The sequence below is a fragment of the Camelus bactrianus genome, chromosome 20 (genome assembly GCF_048773025.1).
Source record: "Camelus bactrianus isolate YW-2024 breed Bactrian camel chromosome 20, ASM4877302v1, whole genome shotgun sequence".
Taxonomy (NCBI): Eukaryota; Metazoa; Chordata; class Mammalia; order Artiodactyla; family Camelidae; genus Camelus; species Camelus bactrianus.
Window position 1 is genome coordinate 27,162,457 of NC_133558.1, and position 16,278 is coordinate 27,178,734.

The following is a 16,278-nucleotide window of genomic DNA, read 5'->3' on the forward strand; positions in this document are numbered from 1 at the left end:
CCCCTTCCCCAGCCCCTGGAATGAAAATGCCTCCCAGGGCTGCTCCCCAACTAGCCTCACTTGTGTGGGATCACAAGGGGGCCCTCTCGCAAGAAGCTGGTGCAGAGGACTCCAGCCTGCAGCCTGCATGAGCCCCCTGGAGCATCCTGGGCCCTGCTCCTGGGCTGTGTTCTGTCACTATCCTGTTGTGGACGTTCTTCCATCCTCTCCAGACAGCCTGTGAGACCCCTCAGGGCCAAGCCAGCCTCTCTCACTGAACTGTGTGAGCCCTGCTTTGCTCAACCTTGCATCAGCGTCACGCACACGCTTGATCAGATGGGGAGGGGACCACACAGCACGTCTCCAGCCTCCTGCCTTTTTCCTCGTGGAGGCTGAGATGCCAAGCAGGCCAGTGACTTGCCCATGTTTCCAGACATCACAGACAGATGTCACAGCCGAGCTGGGCATTTGAACCCTGTTCTCCAACACACACCCAGCGCTTTGCCCAGCACTGAGCAGCCTGCAGTGCACCCTGGCCTCTGGCAGTGTGTCCCTGTCATCCATCCAAGTAGACATGCAGGGACAGGGGGACTTTGGAGGAGACTTGGGAGGAATAGGCCAAAAGGACTGAAGCAGCAACATAATATAAACACTTTCTTTGAGAAAGGAAAATAAAAAATCAGATGTATGATTCTCTCTTTAAGAGGAAAATCTGCTTTTGTTAAATGGAAACTATAAATCGAACTGCTCAGGTGTGAAAGTGCCATGTGCTATAAAAAGTTTTAATCTGTATTAATAAGAAGCTAAATTTATAACAAGGAACTGAAAGCTCTGTTAGCCGGATAGTTATGTTGAAACAGAAATATAGAAAGCAGTGCTGTCCCACAGAATTTCCTATGATGATGGAGATGTTCTGTATCTTTCTGTCCAACACAATAGCCACTCGCCACGTGGGGCTGTTCAGCTCTGTGGCAAGTGCAACTGAGGAAACAGATTCTTATTTTTCATCTGCTGTTAATTAACTTCATGTGCAGATAGGCACGTGTGTTTAAAGGCTAGAGAACTAGCACAGGTCTAGATGGAGGTGGATTTTAACAAGACCTTGCCTCCTCCTAAGGGATGGATTTCTTGGTTGTGCCCTGTGTGTGTCAACACTGTAAAGCTAGGTAGGAAGGTATAGTTCCTGGGTTCAGTCCCCAGGACTTCCATTAAAATAAATAAATATACCTCATTACCTCCCCCTCCAAAAAAAAAACCCCCAAAACAGATAAATAAAATATTTTTTAAAACTGTAAAGCTAATAGAAGATAATGTGTGAGAATATCTCCATACATTGTCTGAAAGACAATATTTAGAATATTATTGTGCTTCAGATTGGGAAAAACATCCCAAAACCTTAAGTCATGAAGGGGAAATGGATGGACTTAATGACATTGCTGAACACTGGCTTCCCGAGCATCGCCCACACAACCTGAGTTTATTGCTCGTGGTGGTCAGGGAGGATGCCTCCGGCAGAGCTGTGTGCCTTAGAGGGAGGCAAGGTCACAACGTACTGTGAGGTTTGGTTCAAGGCAAGTCTTTCAAAGAAGGGGCTGGAGTAAGACTGAAGAAGGGTCACAACACAATAGTCCAGGATTGGTAGAAACAGCAGGATTCTGAGGAAGGGATTCGAAGAATCTTAGGGTGCAAACTATCCCTTGATGCTTTCCTTTGAAGAGGTAGTGAGTCTTCCAGGAAGTTTTTATAGTGAACCATCTAACCACTTGCCGGGGCAAGAAAACTCCAGGAAAAGTAAAGTGACACCAACAAGGACGGGGCACTAGCAACGCCATGTTAATACAGACAGTGACGTGTGGTTTCAGTTCTCAGGGTCAAGACGGATGGTGGTTAGAGATGGTTTCAGTTCATGACATAAATTTATTTTTCAAACAAAGGATACTGGGGACAAAAGTGCCACAAGGACCACCTGGCCATCTTGCGTGCACAGAAGCCACACAGGTGAAGGCTTGAACTACAGCTAATCTGAGTCATGGCAAGAAAGCCCTTTGATTTTCCTGGAATGACAGAGACTGAGAGGCCTGTGCGAGCACCTCCCACTCACCTCCCCATCTTCCCTGGGAGATGGTTTCTCACCCCCTCCCGTGTTGGGCCAGATCTCAGGACGGAGCTGCAGCCTCTACGACCACCGAGCAGCGGTCGGGACCGGGTCCTCAGCCGGGGGTGTTGCACAACTCCCGGCGCAGTTGTCTGGCCGCTGCTGTTCCGGTGTGTGGGACGAGGACCACGGAAGCCAGCACCTTTGGTTGATCTGCCCATCGCTGCCTATGTAAGTAACAAACTGTCTAAATCTGAAAGCAGCTGATTGTATCTTTCTTGGGAGAATCAGTCAGGCCTTGGCCTTGCCTTTGTCTTGTGTGCGCTTGACAAGTAACAGATGAGAGACTGAGAGAAATGTCTAAAACTGACCATAGATTAACATCTAAGCGAACCAAGGGGTTATTAAAAGTCAGCCAGCAGGAGAAAGGAAAGCCAGCAGGAAAATGGACAGAAGTAGGCGATACAGTGCAGTAAAGATCCAGATACCTAGTAAGCCCATGAATAGAGGTTTGGCCTCATTAGGTACCAGAGAAATACTGATTTTAAAACGTTGAGATGTCTCTTTGTACTCATCAGATTGGCAGGAATGGAAAAGTTGGATAAGACTCAGTTTCGATGAGAATGTGGGAAAGAACGAATCCTCAAATTCTGCTGGGAGGAGTGATCTTAAAGATTTTATTTAATTCATACTCAGCGAGTGAACCAGGCAGATGCTAGACCCGGTCAGAAGGGCAAGTCTGCTACTTGCCTGGGTGTGTCCTGTCCTGGGGACCCCTCGGGAGGCTGCCTCACCTGAGGAGTGGGAAATGAAAAGGTCAGGAACTGAAAATGATCTGTCCACGTCAGCCCCAGTTCCATGTGTGTATATTGCCCACTCACACACACACACACACACACACACACACACACAAATACACCATGACCACCCCCAGAGCCCCTCTCCTCCGCTCTATCCCGTTCCCTGGACCCACACGTGCCAGCCACTCCAGCACTTCTTCCACTGGCTAGAGGATGTTGCCCCACTTGGATGTTTTCCGTCTTCCCTGAGAGGCGTGGTTGTCACTTGGCAATTGAGAAACCCTGAGGGAAATGTAGTGAGAGGGAGCAGCTCAGGAAAATGCAGAAAAAGAAGGAAGAGAAAAGGGAGATCACTGCCCTTGTGACATCTTCCTTCCTGATTTTGTTAAGTCACAGCCCCATTGGGCAACGCTCGGAAGCTCCCCATTCTCCACCGGAGTGAGCCTTGACCCAGCCACCCGATGTCCCACCCCTGCTCCACTCAGTTCCTTGGGTCACCAAGACATTCTCGTCACTGGCCACTGACCACTACCTCCCACAACCCCTCCTGCCGTTCTCCCTGCCTGCCTGACACTGTGCCCCGCAGATCTGACGTGCCCTTCGAGGCCCAGGGTAAACCTTCCTGATGGCCCGCCATCTCTCATCTTCCTCCACACCACAGTTCTCGAGGATGGGCGTGTGGCTGAATCACTCAGGAAGCCTGGCAAGCGTACATGTGCCTGGGCTCCACCCCCAAAGATTCTGCACTTTAACAAGCAGCCTAGGTGATTCTGAGGCAAATGGGCCAAACAGACAACACCTGTGAAAGCTCTGTGTGAATCAGGTGGGCCTGAAGCGTTCCTCAGGGGTGCCGCCTGTGCGTGAGGGCTGTGCTTCCCCGAGCTCCCAGTCCGGGCCTGAGCCTGGAGACCACGGTTAGAACAGTACCAGGAGTGACTGCCACGGATTGAGGTCCTACTGTGCGCCAGATGCTTTACTTGGGTTATCTCATTTAATTCTATCAGTTTGGGGATTGGGTAATGGATATTCATCATCCCTTGGCTCTCTGGTACCCAATACCTTTTCCATCTGGGCATGTGCCCCAATGTGCGGGTGTCCTGAGGACACAGAGCTCTACTTCCCCTTCTATTGAGCACGGAGGCAGAATTTCTCCAGCCCCTTCTCCCGGGCATCTATGGTATGGGCCAGTGACTTGACCTAAGCTTGGCCAAATGCATGATTCTGCCTCTGATTCTGGATCCTAAGGGTGTGGTACAAGATGAAGGGCCAGTTAGTGATGACTTCCCCAGAGGCAGTTTAAGTCCTGAGAGTCCAGGAATAGTATGGTGACAAAGTACTTGGTGGCTTCCAGTGGGCAGGGGCAGTGACTGCGGCACCATCACTGGACGTCTCAAGCTATAACTTGGTGTCTGCTGTTTTCTAAACCTGGTCCTTCAGCACTGCCATCAGCTCTGTGAGCTACTGATAGTCTTCTAAATTCCTCTGCAGTTAAGATGCCAGAACTGGATTCAGTTGGTAGCATCAAGAATCATGACTGGTGCTGACTATTCTGCCCTTTAAGGCAATGAGGAATCTCTCTCGGCTGAGGTCTAGCGGGATTAACTGAACTTACTCAAGATCAGACGTATTTCAAGGATGTTGCAGAGCTGGGATTCAAACCTGGGCGCTGTTTAATTCCAAGTCCTGTGTAACTAACCACATGACACTGTTGTATAGGGAAAGGTCCCAGCAAGAAACAGACGGCTCACTGGAACAGGTAACTGAGAAGCGTTTAATGAAAGCACAAGTGGAACTGGGGGAACCAGGAAGGCATGCTGCAGGCCCCTGGAGACAGCGGTGAGGCATTACCGCCTGTAGGCGTCATGGAGCAAGGGACTGGAGCGGCTGCCTGAACTTGGAGATAGCAGCGCTTTGGTGAGGGGCTTGGAGGGGCCTTGAGTAGAGGAATGCAGCCCCTCATGCTGCCCCAGTGAGGGAGCCCGGAGGATAAAATCTCTGATCTCATTCTCTTCCCATCCCCGCTCTTCTTTCATGCTGCCCACTGGCTAAGCCCCAGAAGCTGGTGGGCAAGGGAGCCTGTTGACTTAGCCCACGTTGGTCAGGTTCCCAGCTACAGATCAGGGAGGAGAAGGATGGAGAGTGGGCCTGCAGGTGCAAACGGGAGAGCATCCAGCACAACCGTCTGTCTTCCACTTTACTTTATCTAAGTCCTCAGGCAAGCTTAATATATTGGACTTGTGTTACTTCATCTGTAATTAAATTTAGCACACAAGCCCACCAAATCACGCAGTTGGTTAACTCAGGATAAATATAGCAATGTGTCATGGTGTTTGGAAAGGAGCATAATGGCCTCTTGGAATCTTGTCTCCCAAACAAGCTTGAGAACCACCAAGAGACAGCTGCAGGCTATGATTAAGTAGATCTGGAGGGGCCCCAGGCATCTGCATTTTAAACAAACGCCCCAGAGAATCTGATGCGGCTGGTCTGAGGGCTACAGTTTGGGAAACACTGCCCATTCAACTGCGGTCCCTCCCTTGCCCTGGCCTTTTGGGTCAACTTCACAAACAAGGGCAGCTTTGGAAGTGCTAAAGTGCAGGTCCCCAACGAGCAACCTCAGAAAGCAAACCCTGCACGCAGTGCACTTACTGCCTCCACGCGGCTGGGTTCTCCTGGGCAGGAAGAAGATGCACTGAGATGAAAAGCTTCCGGATCAGTGCTTCTCAGAAGTCTCTCCCCAGGGTGCCGGGATGACATGAATTCCCTTCACCACCTTCTAATGGACTCAGCTGGGCGATCAGACACAATGTCTCTGGGGTCAGCGCCAACCTCCCGGAGGGCTGAGCCCGAGAGGTCCTCGGGTTGACAGGGAAGTCCTTGGATGATGGCAGTGGACTCAGGGAGGGGAGGGCTGTACCTCAGCACTCAGGGCACTTGTTCCACAGGAGTTGAAGAAGGGCATGCCGATTGTAGAAACATGTTTTCCTATCACAAAATGGATTGTGGGTGGTAGAGTGTGTTTGCTCTTGGAGAATTTAGGATGAAATTGGCCTTGGCCATCATCTCTTCCCACTAATGGGACCCCTTCCCCTTTAGAGCCAAAAGAGGTAGAAACTCAGAAACCACTGATTTAAATCTGTCGGTGGTCCTTGGACACTTATTTCATGGGTGAGCTTGGGAGCGAAAGGGGAGTCGTAGGGGCAGAGAGAGAGGAGGAGGAAGGCAGCTCACAGAACTAGCAGTGCACATAGGGGACAGCCTCCAGGAGCCTGACTGGTGAGACCTGGGCACGCACCGTCCCTGCCCCTCGTGTGATACAGCAAAGAGGCATTTGCGTAGAGGCAAACTCCTTGCTATCTGTTCTGTAGGGCTTTGAGGGACTTGGTCTTCAGTAAAGGAGCTCCAGTGTTTCTTCCTGCCAGTAGAGGTGACTTACTCCCAGTCGCACATTTCTCTGCCTTCATGGGGTTGTCCTAAGGACCCAGTGACAAGACGCACCCCGGTGATGCACACGATAAATGCACACGGTAGATAAATGATGCTCTCTGTCAGTCCTATGCCTTGGATCCTAGCTCATCCTCCCAGTATTTTCCCAAGACACAACGTTCTGGTTATCTCAGTTCCTCTTTCCCAAATATGGATTCTCACCGTAGCATCTTATCTTCTCCTGGTTCCATGATTTTCAACACTCTGTTCTGGGAGTGTCGGAAAGGGCCATAGACGAAGGGGAGAAACCTGAACGTCTGATTCTAGAGAAGAGGACGGTCCTGGCAGCCAGGAGAACAGGATGCTTCTGTGGTGGGAACTCGGGCCAAAATGTTGTGGTCCAGAGCGAGGACCCGGGCAGAGTTAGCAGCTGCGCCCTCTGTGCCTCACGACCCCGCACAAGACAGCGACAGTGCATAGCATCCGGAAGTGTCTTTATTGAATGCAAACCCTGAGCCGCTGGAGGAATGGACATGTTTGTGGCTGTCTCTTCTCCTCTGAGGGGGCCAAGCACACACTCAAGGTTATCGGTGAAATGAGGGGAGTTAGCAGTGCCAAGAAGGTAGGATCCCAAGCCTTAGAAATCACCTGTGTTACAGATTCAACGCATGACATGGTGCACCGCCCCCCCCCCCCACACATACTCCTCTTCGGGCACAACTGCCAGATGGATGTGGATCAGGTCCCAGGTCATTCTCGTGGAGTCCTGGGCCTAGGGCGCAAATGACCTCTGCGTGACAGCAAACAGAACAATGAAGACCAGGCTCTTACTCAGGAGTCCACACACCACGGGAATGACAATGCTGATCCTGGAGACCCTGGGAGAGAGAGGAGACTCAGTGCCGCTGCCAGCTTGGGTGCTCCGCACACCTGTTTACAAAAGTCCTTCACGCCCCTTAGCTCCTCTGCTCTCGTCCTTCATTTCCCTGTACTAACTGGCCCTGTGCACTTAGTTTGTCCCATCGCCTAAAAATACTGATTAGAAATCTTCTCCATAAAGAGCATGGGGTGCAGGTCTAGAAGAGGCATCGGGGAGAAAGAAGTTCTCCAGCTCCCCAGCCCCTGATACAGAAGACGCCTGTGGTTCCCAGAACCCCCCACAGGACTGAGTCAGACTGCTCCCTGGGGGACTCGCTTTGGTTACCACATCCTTTGTTGGGTTTCCTTCCCTCCCCGGTCCCACTTCCCGAATGGTTTTGCCGTCGATCACTTCCTAAAACATCTGCACAAGATTTTCCCCACAGCCTGTGTCAGAAGACGCCACACTAAGACAGGGTGACAGTGGCTTCCTTGGAGATGCCTCACCCTCCATCCCCAAATTGGCATCTCAGCTCTTCTGTCACCCGGATGAACTGCTCCCTCCACTCAATTACCTCTTTTCCAGACAGCTCAGTGGCTTCTGCTTTGCTTTCCCGATGGGACTCTGACTCATAGACTAGTTCATGTTAGTTAACAGATGAAGCGGCCAGGTGAAGGGAGTGCAGCCTTTAGTAGGAATGTGGGCAAAGATGACGGACTCTTGGTTTACATGCGGAAAAATAAAAGTAGTGGGAAAAAGAAACAAGCTGACTTTCACCAGATTGTTTGTTTTATTTAGCTAGTCCATAAAGATTTAAGGAGCACCTACTGTGTGCCAGGCACTTAGGCACAGCATAAGGGGGCAAGGGCACTGCCTCTACCCTTACAGAGCTCAGAGTCCACTGTAATAGAGAGAGTAAAGCAGTTCCCAGCTCACATCTGTTTTAGCAGGAATATTTTTAAAGTAGTAAATCCTGGTAGGCAGGCCGACAGTGACACTGTCCCCTCCTTAAGTATTACAAATCCCACTGCAAACGGTTTCCCATCTTTGAGAGACCATGTGGCAGTATGTACACAGAGCAATGTAAGTGTTCAAATTCTCTTCAGGGAATTTCTTTTGAATAAACTGTTTGGTGGAGAGGGTGTAGCTCAGTGGTAGAGCGTGTGCTTAGCACGCACAAGATCCTGGGTTCAATCCCCAGTACCTCCATTCAACAAACAAACAAACGTTAGCTACCTACCCCCCATCAAAATGAACCATTTAAAAGAAAAAAAAGACATCTGAAAAAATATGTCCATCTCAGAGTTATCAGTACTGTCCAAAAATGAACATAATCTCAATGTCTAAAAACAGACAAATGATTATGCGAGCTATGGCTTTCTAGTGATAGAAAAGTATGCATTTGTTGAAGTCAGAATTACAAAGACTAGGCGGTAACACTGAAGAATAGTTTTAGCATAGAAAAATAGTGCAAATGTGTACACTTAGAATTACTGCCATGTTAAAATATGTATAAACATACAGAAAGACTAAAAGAGGACAGAAGAAAAAGACTTGTTAGATTTGCAAGGATATGGAAGAATATTTCTTTTTCTGTTAATTCAATATTTAATGATAAACACATTCTAAGATAAATCAACATTTAATAATGAGCTATATAGAGGAGTATGCATGCGGAGTTAGTGGTTCTTAGCTTTGCTTGCACATTAAGAAATCTGAAGATCTTATAAAGTAATAAAACATACTGAGACTGGCCCCGCCTCCCGAAACTCTCATTCTGTTGGCCGGTAGTAGGGCACACGTATCAGTATTAAGAACAAACCAAACGAAGCAGAAGCTAACACACCAGGTAACCCTAACGTGCTGCAGCTGCTGAGAGCTGCTGGGCTAGATTATCGCTCCCAGCTCTGGTTTTTCTAGCCCCTCCTACTGCACAGACAAGGAAACTGCAGCCTGAAAGGGTTTCTAACTCGCCAAATTCCACTTTCAGTCTGGCTGGCATTAAAATCCAGGATCCCTTTTTCCAGAAAACCGTTAGGGGTCGTCCGAGGGCCCTTGGAATTCAACCAAGATGCCATCTTCCTGGCCGGCAAGAGCAAACACAGAGGGGAACTGGGGAGAGTCATAGCCTCATCAGGGCCTCCAAGAGTGTCCTCCTCACTCCAGCACTACCTCCTTCCTCCCCTGGGAAGGTCCACCAGATGGAGGTGACTCCAGTCCACCCCTGCCCTCCCCCTCCCTCACTCCCCATATTCTTTATCCTTTTGGGTGTCCAAACCAGGGGCCCATACCTGGGGACATCTGTCACATTTGTGAGGGTGACTCCGAGGCCAGGAGAGGAGAGGCTGGCAGTTGACAACGAGGGGAGACGGGTCACGGCCGTGGGGCTGGTGGGGAGCTTACTCCAGGCCTCGGTGATGAAAGGAGGACGGGTGGGAGTCGGAGTCACGATCTGGGTAGTTCTGTCATCTGAGGCAGGAGTGCCAGAGGGATCTGTAAGAAGGCACATTGGATGAAGGGACAGAAGGATGGATGGTTGAGCGGTAGGGTGAATGGGACTGAGGAGGGAAATGAACATGGCCATTCATGAAGCAAGGTTTTCTTTCGCCAATTTGAAAGAAATAATGTGGTGTCCACCTGGGTCAAAGACAGGAAAAAGGAAACAAGGAAGGGAGAGAGGGAAGAAAGGAAGAAGGGTGGGAAGGAGGGAGAGAGGGAGGGAAAGAGGGAAGCAGACAGGAATTTCCAGGCTTTTTGTGTCGCTGGAAATGCACTTGCCTGCTATTTTTTACCTACTCTAACCCACATGCCCCTCCTCCTTCCAGAATAATTCCCTGATTACCGTACCTTACTGCTTTCTCTCTGCCTTGCACTCACCGGTACCTGTGGCATATTGCTTTACAGGTTACCTTTTATTAATATATTGCATATGTATCTTGTCTTCCTTAGGCATTGAATTCCACAGGTGCTAGGAACCTTAACCTGCCTGCCTCCACTCTGCCTTCCTTAATTCATCCAGTCAACATCTAGGGAGGCCCTACTATGTGCCAGGCACCTCATTAATTGCTAGGGATACAGAGCCGAGCAAGGCACAGGCCTTTCCCTCAAGATTCTCAGGGACGAGCAGGGGAGACAGATAAGAAAACTGGCCACTACTTAACCCAGGGAGTTAGTGTTGTCCATGAAAGGGATACAAAGTGAGCTCTGGAGCTCTGCTACCCAAAACGGAGCCATGGACCCACGGCATCTGCATCACCTGCGAACAGATCAGAAACGCAGAATCTAGGTCCCACGCTAGACCTGCTCCATCGGAGTCTGCATTTGAAGTAAGATCCCAGGTGGTTCTTGCCCACAGTGGGGTCTGAGGGGCACTGCTTTGGATGCACACAGGAGGCCAGCAAATGCCTCCTTGGGGGCAGGGAGAGTGAATCCCAGAGGCTTCCCAAGGAAATGACTTGGGACACTAAATTGTCCCAAGTCTACCTCTCACCTTTCACTGTACCCCACTTCCTACAACAGCACAACACAGTAGGCTCTGCTCCCCAAGAGGAATCCCATACAAAGAAGCTACTTCTTACTGTTGGACCAAATGACTCTCAAGGACCTCCAATGAGGGACAAGGAGCTTCTGGAAGAGCACAGGCTTCTAGAAGTCCTGAGCCACAGCCCTGTCGGTGTCACCACCACTGCTCCACCCCTCCCTGGCCTGGTTCTCCCTACCCTCTACCCCCGAGCCCCCAGGTCACTCACTCTTGGTCACCACCAGGCGGATAGGGTGGAACAACGTGATGGAGTTCTCGGAATTTAGGTAGATCACACATCGATACAGTCCTGAGTCCTCCACTCGAAGGTCGGTCATTCGGACATGCAGTATGCCCTCAGAGGGGATGTCTTTTAGGAAGTAACGCCCATTCTGGACTTCACTGAATTCCCCCGAGACCCTCTGTGTGAGTGCCAGCGTCTGGACCTCCCCTTTATCTTTCACCCTTTGCCAGGCCTTCCGGCTGTTGGAATATGTGTGCAAGGTGACAGGACAGCTCACTTCCAGGGTCTGGCCCTCTGCCAGGATAAACTCTTCCTCGTCTGGTACAGTTGCAGCTTGGATTTCTGTATGCAGAGAATCAGAGTTATTGCTCTGTGAGGAATAGCTTTCCTCTCTTTGGAAAAAAGAGAGAAGAGAGAGCTACCTCTTCTTCTTGTTCAATCACCCATTTTTCAGACAAGATCCTCAAGGTCTCCAGAGAAGATGCAACTTTCCCTGCAAGCCAGCACTGGACCCCAGATCCTTGCACTGTGGGTAGTTTTTTGTTTGTTTGTTTTTTGGTTTGGGGTTATTATTTTTTTTAACCACAACAGCTAGACAGCATATGGTTTGTGCATATCAACTTTTATAAATGATTGTTTTTGAGAGAAGGGTACCCTGACCTTGAACATGCAGCCTCCAAAACTGGAAGAAGTAAATTTCTGTCATTCATAAGACACCCAGTCTGTGGAGTTTTGTTACAGCTGCCCGGATGCATAAGACAGTAGGAGTTGAAGGAGACTGCGATTGCTTACAAACCTGCCTGTTTCTTATGAAAGGAGACGGTAAGAGGTGAAGGCAGAAGTGCTTTCTATGCATCATATTTTGCACCATTGCAAGAAAGGGATTCCTTATCATATGCTAATAAAAAAAAGAGCAACAAATACCTTTTATTGCTAAGTGTTTAAAAATGCTATCTCATTTAATCATTATAACTTAGAAGGTTGATACTGCTATTATTCCTAGTGTAGAGATAACGAAATTGGGGCACAGAAAGGTTATTTAATAACCCAGAGGTTATCCAGTGATCTGCCCAAGGTCCCACAGTAGAAAGTGGTGGAGTCAAGACTCAAACCTGGGTAGTCTGACCCTAGAGTCAGCTCTGAGCCTCTGAGCTAGCTTGTCCAAGGCAGCTGTCTGGTGGGACAGCCCAAGTGTGACGAAGTGCCTAACGATCTGTTCCCTGCGACACAGGAGCTAGAAGGAGCTTTCAGGTTACCCTCTCGTTTACGTCCAGAAGACATAGTGAAAAACAACCCCAAACCACTGGTTTTCTCTCAGTCTTCAACCTTCCACCTTCTCCCAGTTCTCCTTTGGAAAAACATGAATAGGACACAAGGAAGTGCATGGGTCCATGAGAACCAAACTCCCATGTGCCCATCTGGATCATCACCCCAAGTCCAAGAAAACCCAAAGTGACATTGGTGTGTGGGCTATGCCAGGCGATCGTCCGTGACCTTGCTCAAAGCAGTAGGTTCCCAGAAAACACCCTCTCCCTGGGCCTTTCCACGTTTTTCCAAGGCATATCTTTCTCTTAACTCACTGTTGACATTTTCCCTTTCTCTGCTCATTTTCCCAATGTATCCCTAAGGATTGGGAGCAGGAGCAAGTAAAGCACCAGAAGCATCCATTTTGGGGGAAGGTGTGAGTTACGGCTTGGAGCCGGGGCAGTTCCGCGGAGCCTAAGCGACAGGCCCTCAAGGGCAGCAGACAGGGGAGCCTTGGGCCACGGCCTCCATGAAAATGGGCACTTTTCTTCTGTTCACTTCTGTGTCCTCGGCAACAGCATATTTCCTGGCCCATGGTTGGCCCCTGGGAAATATTTGTTGAATGAGCTATGTCTTTGGGGTTTAATAGACTGTCAGCGTCCAAAGCACCATGATGGAATATAAGAGGAAAAAAATCCTTCAAACTCATAAAATCCTTTTAGGTCATGTCAAGTTGAGATTTACTCTCTCCTTATTCCCACCCCCCAGCCCCAGGTTTTGCAAGTCCCTGACAACATCAAAGGCACAGACATCTTGTTTCCCTCACTTCCCCCTCTTTAGGTCTGTTCTCAAGCCCTGGGAGTTCTCTTAATTCTGCCCAGTCTGGCATCTCTTCTGGGTGGCTCTGTCTTGGGTGACCACATCCCCCAGAGCTTCAGAAGAAAACGGAAACCTCCCTTGGGATGGGACCCCCCTCCAGCTCCAGGTCCTGGGCAGAGGCCTCACCGTCTTACCTGCGACGAAGAGCACCCAGAGGAGCCCCCGGAGCCTGGTCCTCCTCATCCTTCATGGGCACCCACGCCAACCACCCTGGGGCTCCTGGGACCGCTACAGGGGACACTCTAACCTAGAGGCTCCAGAAAGTTGCACAACAGGATGTTGGGCCATTGCTGGGAGGTGCCGAGCCTGATGCTGTGTTTCATCACTGGTTGTCTTGGCTCCGGACGTCAGAGACGACACAGGAATCCAAGACAGGGCTCACGTCTCCACGCAGCTGCTCCAAACCCCAGCTTCCTGCTCTCTGGAGACAATGACAGTTAGCTTTTCAACCAACCTCACAACATTTTAGTGAGATACTTTTGTGTAAACAAAATAAGGTGTTAATATGATCCAGGGAGGGGAAGCCCGCCTGGCTCTCCTGAGGCGATGCCCAGAGGGGCAGGTTGGGATAAAAATACCGTGCTCCTAGGGTTCTTGTGAGAGCTCGGTGCGGTCCCTACGGTAAGTACCCAACACGCACGTCTCTCTGCCCCACCTCTCTGTCCCTCCTCACCCCAGCCTGCTTCCCTGGGCTTCTTCTGACCTGAGACCCAGCCCCTCTTCACCACCAGGACGGCCCACACCCTGTGTCCTGTCACAGACACGGCAGGGAGCTCACAGAAGGGCAGGAAGCCCCAGAAATGATTTGAGAGGACATGGTCACCACTGAACAAGAACAGACTATGAAAGAAAGGACACAGGATGATGTAGAACAAGACAGTGAGGGGGGAAGAGACAAATCTAACAGGTTCCATGCTAGAAGCAATAAAAAGCACATATGAGTGTGAAAAGTCAAATCAGTAACAGAAGTTTCACTTCAGAGATACTCCCAAATGTGAAATGAACAAGGGCATTTTAAAGCGCTTAGGAGGATACTGGAGGGCAAGTAATAGAAACCCTACCTACAAGTAATCTACGGCTAAGGGATGCTGAAGTGTAACGTGGAACAGTGGCTCATAAACACGGGTAAAAATGTATATTTAAAAAATAACACTTTCCAGACCTGAAAAGAAATCTGAAATTGGAGGTGGAGAGAATTCAACATGGGCAAGGAAAAATTCATGCAGTGAAACCAAGAGTTGGAATTTCCCAGTGAAAAAATTTTACTTTAAATAAAAATTCCTGCTGCTAAACAAACAGGAAAAAAGAAAAGAAAAGAAAAGAAAAAACTTGATTCCTTCAAAAGAGTTGAATTGGACAAAACTCAGATTTCTTCTCTGAGTAACAAACAGTGAGAGACAGTGGGATGATGTGGGGGAAAAACTTCTGACTCTGGAATTTTATACCCAAGGTGATTACTGTTCAAGGTGCTATCATGGGAGTTGGGGTATAGCTCAGGGGCAGACCATGCTTGGCATATACAAGGTCCTAGGTTCAATCCCCAGTGTCTCCCTTAGGGGAAGGGGGGAAGGTGTTACCGTGCCTACAAATTAAGAACAAAAAATAAAAACAAAACCAAAAAACTTCTAAAGTTAACCTACAATTTTAACTTAAAATTGTTGAATGCAGCAATTTATAAAATATAGTTAATAATGAAGAAATATAATCCCACTCTTACACCTTGCAGAGAACATGTAGTTAAGATTTTACTAAAGTTTCTTCTATCCTTTGTTCTACAAATAATATCCGAAACCAGGCTTCCAATCGTGCTTGGACTGAAATCTGCCAGGCCCACTGTTTTATTCGTTTGGCCCACAGGGAGGAAAAGCAGACAGAGAGGTTTTGAAAGTTTCTGACTCAGAGAGGAATCTACATGATTTTTAGAAGGATGAGTCAGATTAGCACAAATCACTCAACAAAGCCCTCTTCTTACCACGTGTGTCTACCACACCTAAATGATTAGTGCAGCACATGCTAATCTTTTGTGTCTTTGCCTCCTTTGTGTTAAGGGTCAAATTCCTGGAAGATTTAAGAGGAATTTTTTTTTAACATTTTTCATTGATTTATAATCATTTTACAATGTTGTGTCAAATTCCAGTGCAGAGCACAATTTTTCAGTTATACATGAACATATATATATTCATTGTCACATTTTTTTCTCTGTGAGCTACCGTAAGATCTTTCCCTATTAAAGTATAATATTGTTTACCTATTCTACATTTTGAAATCCCAATCTGTCCCTTCCCACCCACCGCCCCCTTGGCAACCACAAGACATATTCTATGTCTATGAGCCTGTTTCTTTTTGTATTTATGTTTTGTTTGCTTGTGTTTTTTTTTTTTTATTTTAGATTCCACATATGAGCGATCTCATATGGTATTTTTCTTTCATAAGAGGAACTTTTTTTTTTTCATTAGTGTTTGCTCCGCGTCCTTTGAGGCTCTTGTTTGTTGCGTATTTATATAGGAGCACTAAGTCTTCTGGGTGGACTGATGCTTTTGTCATTATTATAATGTCCCTCTTTGTCTCTCTATTGTGTTTGCTCTGAAGTCTACTTGAATCAGAAATTAATATGGCCACTCCTGCTTTTAAAAAAATTCATATTTCTATGAGATAACTTTCCCCACCCCTTTTCTTTCCACTTGCCTAATTCCGAGCTGTGAAGTGAGTTTCGTAAACAGCATTTACTTGGACTGTGGTGTTTTCTTCACTCGGTCTCTGTCTTTTGGGTAGCGGTGTTGAGATGATTTATATCTAAGGTGATTATTGATAGTTTAGCATTTTGATCTGCCATTCCACTCCTGGTTTTCTGTTTCTTTCCTCTGGTTCTCAGCCCTCTGTTTCTCCTTGGGGAGCTTTTAATTAAATAGCCCGAGAAGGCTTTCTAGCTAGACTTGAACATCACAGGAAGGCGCCTGCGGCTGCACACTGCCTAACTGGAGGGGCCCTGAGTGCGCCCACCAGGGGGCAGTCTTTCTCCACCTGCCTGATGGCTTCGTGTACTTGAAGGAAACAGAATGTAAAATGTTCTTTCATCTTTTATCCGTTGTTTTTCTGAGGAGTTCAGTGACCCATTCAGTATTTTGAATTCTCAAACTACGTCTCCCAACCAGCCGTCATCTTTTACGGCTTCTCATTAAATAGTCTTCGGACTCGCGACCTAGGCTCTCTTTTCGTTTTATTGAGGCTCAGTTG

The 16,278-nt window shown here is 48.3% G+C and overlaps 1 protein-coding gene across 2 annotated transcripts; it reads right to left on the bottom strand.

The window, feature by feature from the left end:
• Window positions 1–6,774: 6,774 nt before the first annotated feature.
• TREM1 (triggering receptor expressed on myeloid cells 1) lies at window positions 6,775–13,308 on the bottom strand. Of its 2 annotated transcripts, XR_006721368.2 has the most exons (5): window positions 13,179–13,308; window positions 10,906–11,262; window positions 9,448–9,649; window positions 7,731–7,875; window positions 7,042–7,175 (listed from the first exon to the last, which is right to left on the bottom strand). XR_006721368.2 is itself a non-coding variant. In XM_010973715.3 (4 exons), the coding sequence occupies exons 1-4, from the start codon at window positions 13,225–13,227 to the stop codon at window positions 7,070–7,072; spliced, it is 714 nt and encodes a 237-aa protein (XP_010972017.1). In that variant the 5' UTR covers window positions 13,228–13,308; the 3' UTR covers window positions 6,775–7,069. The 2 variants fall into 2 exon arrangements, 1 of the variants encoding a protein (XP_010972017.1); XM_010973715.3 differs by lacking the exon at window positions 7,731–7,875 and having other exon boundaries at window positions 6,775–7,175.
• Window positions 13,309–16,278: the final 2,970 nt, after the last annotated feature.

Coding starts and splice junctions, on each gene's coding strand:
- TREM1 (XM_010973715.3), bottom strand. CDS start 13,227: ATGAGGAGGACCAGGCTCCGGGGGCTCCTCTGGGTGCTCTTCGTCGCA. Junction 9,650..10,905: donor CCGCCTGGTGGTGACCAAGA/GTGAGTGACCTG, acceptor GCCTTCTTACAG/ATCCCTCTGGCACTCCTGCC. Junction 7,176..9,447: donor AATGTGACAGATGTCCCCAG/GTATGGGCCCCT, acceptor TCTCTCTCCCAG/GGTCTCCAGGATCAGCATTG.